Source organism: Otolemur garnettii, unplaced genomic scaffold, assembly GCF_000181295.1.
Source record: "Otolemur garnettii isolate 467f Iridium unplaced genomic scaffold, OtoGar3 scaffold00014, whole genome shotgun sequence".
NCBI lineage: Eukaryota > Metazoa > Chordata > Mammalia > Primates > Galagidae > Otolemur > Otolemur garnettii.
Window position 1 is genome coordinate 30,517,211 of NW_003852409.1, and position 3,472 is coordinate 30,520,682.

General features: G+C 51.3%; 1 protein-coding gene across 1 annotated transcript in view; it reads left to right on the top strand.

The window, feature by feature from the left end:
* Positions 1-3,247, top strand: part of CDK9 (cyclin dependent kinase 9) — a 5,722-nt gene extending 2,475 nt beyond the window's left edge. Inside the window, exons 3-7 of the mRNA XM_003785329.3 lie at positions 451-541; positions 875-1,041; positions 1,164-1,335; positions 1,493-1,641; positions 2,350-3,247. Of these exons, the coding sequence (XP_003785377.1) occupies positions 451-541; positions 875-1,041; positions 1,164-1,335; positions 1,493-1,641; positions 2,350-2,715 (945 nt within the window). The 3' untranslated portion in view covers positions 2,716-3,247. The remainder of the gene's footprint in view (positions 1-450; positions 542-874; positions 1,042-1,163; positions 1,336-1,492; positions 1,642-2,349) is intronic.
* The last annotated feature ends 225 nt before the right edge of the window (positions 3,248-3,472 follow it).

The following is a 3,472-nucleotide window of genomic DNA, read 5'->3' on the forward strand; positions in this document are numbered from 1 at the left end:
GTTGTTTGGCGGGCCCGGGCTGGGGATTCGAACCCGCCACCTTAGGTGTATGTGGCTGGCGCCTTAGCCGCTTGAGCCACAGGCGCCGAGCCCTGTGTCTCTTAATGTAGACCCCAGAGCCAGGCCCTCTCAGTCTTGTCTTTTTGTCTTTTTTTTTTGAGACAGAGTTTTATCATGTTGCCCTCAGTAGAGTGCCATGGCGTTACAGCTCACAGCAGCCTCAAACTCGGGCTTAAGCGATTCTCTTGCCTCAGCCTCCTGAGTAGCTGAGACTACAGTCGCCTGGCACAACGCCTGGCTATTTTTTTATTGTAGTTGTCATTGTTATTTAGCTGGCCTGGGCCGAGTTCAAACTCGCCAGCCTCAGTATATGTGGCTGGCACCCTACCCACTGAGCTATGGGCGCCTCCGGTCCTCTCAATCTTAACTTCTTCTCTTTCTCCCACCCAGTTCCCCATTACAGCCTTGCGGGAGATCAAGATCCTCCAGCTCCTAAAACATGAGAATGTGGTCAACTTGATTGAGATTTGCCGAACCAAAGGTAAGTTATTTGCATCTTATGAGAAGATGAAAGTTCTTAGTAGCCTACGGTATTATTTACAAAGTTAAAACTGGAAACACTTAAATTGCCTCCTCTTAACTCAGACCTATACACCAGTGGTGATTGCTTTCTCTAGTCCTCTTTTATCGCAGCCGTTGCTTCCCTGGGGCCTGCCACATAGCACCTGGCCCAGAAAATATTTTAACAAAGTGAAGGAATGTACATATGGATACTCTGGAGAGCACGGGTGTCCATGGGTTGGAGAGGGTTGTGGGAAAGTGAGTCGAGTGTGGTGATTTTGACTTTTTATTTTTCATACGCTTCCTGCCTCAGCTTCCCCCTATAACCGCTGCAAGGGCAGTATATACCTGGTGTTTGATTTCTGCGAGCATGACCTTGCTGGACTCTTAAGCAATGTTTTGGTCAAGTTCACGCTGTCTGAGATCAAGAGGGTGATGCAGATGTTGCTTAATGGTCTCTACTACATCCACAGGAATAAGGTGGGGACCAGAGAAGGGGAGGGGAAACCATGGGCTGGCCTTTGTTTCTACTGCTGGGAGGTGTGGCTAGACAGCACAGCACATCCAGACCCGGCTGAGCATTCCCTCTTTTCCTTCTGCAGATCCTGCACAGGGACATGAAGGCTGCTAATGTGCTCATCACCCGCGATGGGGTCCTGAAGCTGGCAGATTTTGGGCTGGCCCGGGCCTTCAGCCTGGCTAAGAACAGCCAGCCCAACCGATATACCAACCGTGTGGTGACACTCTGGTACCGGCCCCCGGAGCTGTTGCTCGGTGAGGACTCCCGAGCGGGCAGAGGGGGGCAGGGACCAGGCATATACCTGGCCACAGCCCTCCACTGCCAGGGCTTCTTGAGCTACTGGCCCTGGGGCACTGAGCCTCAGGAGGCCCTTGGGCTCAAGGGACACTCCTGGTACGCTCTTCTTCCCAGGGGAGCGGGACTACGGCCCCCCCATTGACCTGTGGGGTGCTGGGTGCATCATGGCGGAGATGTGGACCCGCAGCCCTATCATGCAGGGCAACACGGAGCAGCACCAGCTCGCCCTTATCAGCCAGCTCTGTGGCTCCATAACCCCTGAGGTATGTGGCCAAACTGCCTAGATCACTCATCCCCAGAGAGCTAAGTCTCCTTGCCAGAGGAGTAGAGTGGAACAGAGGGAAAGCTCTCTGGCAAGGAGATTGGGAGAGGAACAGGGTCTGCCCTTAAAAGCCTCGGGCTGTGCTGTCATCAGTTCTGTGGCCTTGGGCAAGGCATTAGGTTCAGGACCAGGTTCCTCTTTGGTTATATTTGTTTGTTTCTTTTGAGACAGAGTTTCACTTTGTTGCCCTTGGTAGAGTGTTCTGGCGTATAGCTCACAGCAACCTCAAACTCTTGGGCTCATGTGATCCTCTTGCTTCAGTTTTTCATTTTTAGTAGAGACGAGGGTCTCACTCTTGCTTAGGCTGGTCTCAAACTCCTGAGCTCCAGGGATCCACCTACCTCAGCCTCCCAGAGTGCTAGGATTTATAGGCGTGAGCCACTGTGCTGCCTCAGGTTTCTCTTTGAAACAGAGATGTACCTTTATCAGGGTTGGTATCCACGGTACAGGCGGTGCTTAAAAGGGCTGGCGTGTGTTATGTGCCACATCTGTCAGGGGCACTGCTGCTTTCACTCTGGAGGGATGGAGTCCTGCTGGGTGGTCTGGGAGCCTCTCAGTGGAGAAGTTGGTTTTGTACCTTTAGGTACTTGACCAAGGCCATGCCCTTTCTGATCAAACTCCATACTGTCTCACGGCCCCTCCCTCCCAGGTGTGGCCAAATGTGGACAAGTATGAGCTATATGAGAAGCTGGAACTGGTCAAAGGCCAGAAGCGGAAAGTGAAGGACAGGCTGAAGGCTTATGTGCGTGACCCTTATGCACTGGACCTCATTGACAAGTTGCTGGTGCTGGATCCTGCACAGCGCATCGACAGCGATGACGCCCTCAACCATGACTTCTTCTGGTCTGATCCCATGCCTTCAGACCTCAAGGGCATGCTGTCTACCCACCTGACGTCTATGTTTGAGTACCTGGCACCGCCACGCCGAAAGGGCAGCCAGATTACCCAGCAGTCCACCAACCAGAACCGCAATCCTGCCACTACCAACCAGACAGAGTTTGAGCGTGTCTTCTGAGGGCCGGTGCTTTCACTAGGGTGTTTTATTTTTACTTCTGCTATGTGGAGATGATGAGGCATTTTGAGTTTTTTTCTCTAGTGCATATTTTATTTATCCCGACCCTGGGCACTGGGAACAGCCAGCCAAGTGGACTGGAATGAAGCATTGGCTAAAGGGCCAGGAGGGCACTGGGGCTGCCCCGCTCCCAGCTTTCTGGATGGTGCCCAGAGAGTCCGTTTACCTTAGGACAAGAGTGGGCTGAGAGAAGAGGCTCACCCACCAGTGACTTTGTAAGAGCTCTCAGCATGATAAGAGAAGGGGATAGGTCCTTGACTCATCCCCAGACATTTCTTGGGATGAGAAACTTGTGGGAACAGAGCCAGCCTCAGGAATGGGCTGTTCATAGCCTAAGCTGAGAAACCTTGGGGCTGGCAAGAACTCCAAGTTTCTTGAATAGGTGAATTTTATCGTGTTTATTTTGTTTAATTGTTCAGAGGCATTCCTGTATGCAGTTAGGTCAGTTACAATTAAAAGTTGACTTTTTTTCCTAGTGAGTGGCTGTGTGTTTTGTTCGACATTCAGAAGGTGCCCGCCTCCTCTACCTCCACCCCCCACCCCAACCCCCTGCTTTTACCCCATAGCCAGTTAGGTTGGGCCTGATAGTGAATTTGATTTCTCAAGTCACTGGAAATCTTGACTCACCTTTTTGTCCCATTTCATATTAAAAACATAATTGCATAATTGCAAAGAGTTTTTTGGGGTTTTTTTTTTTTTT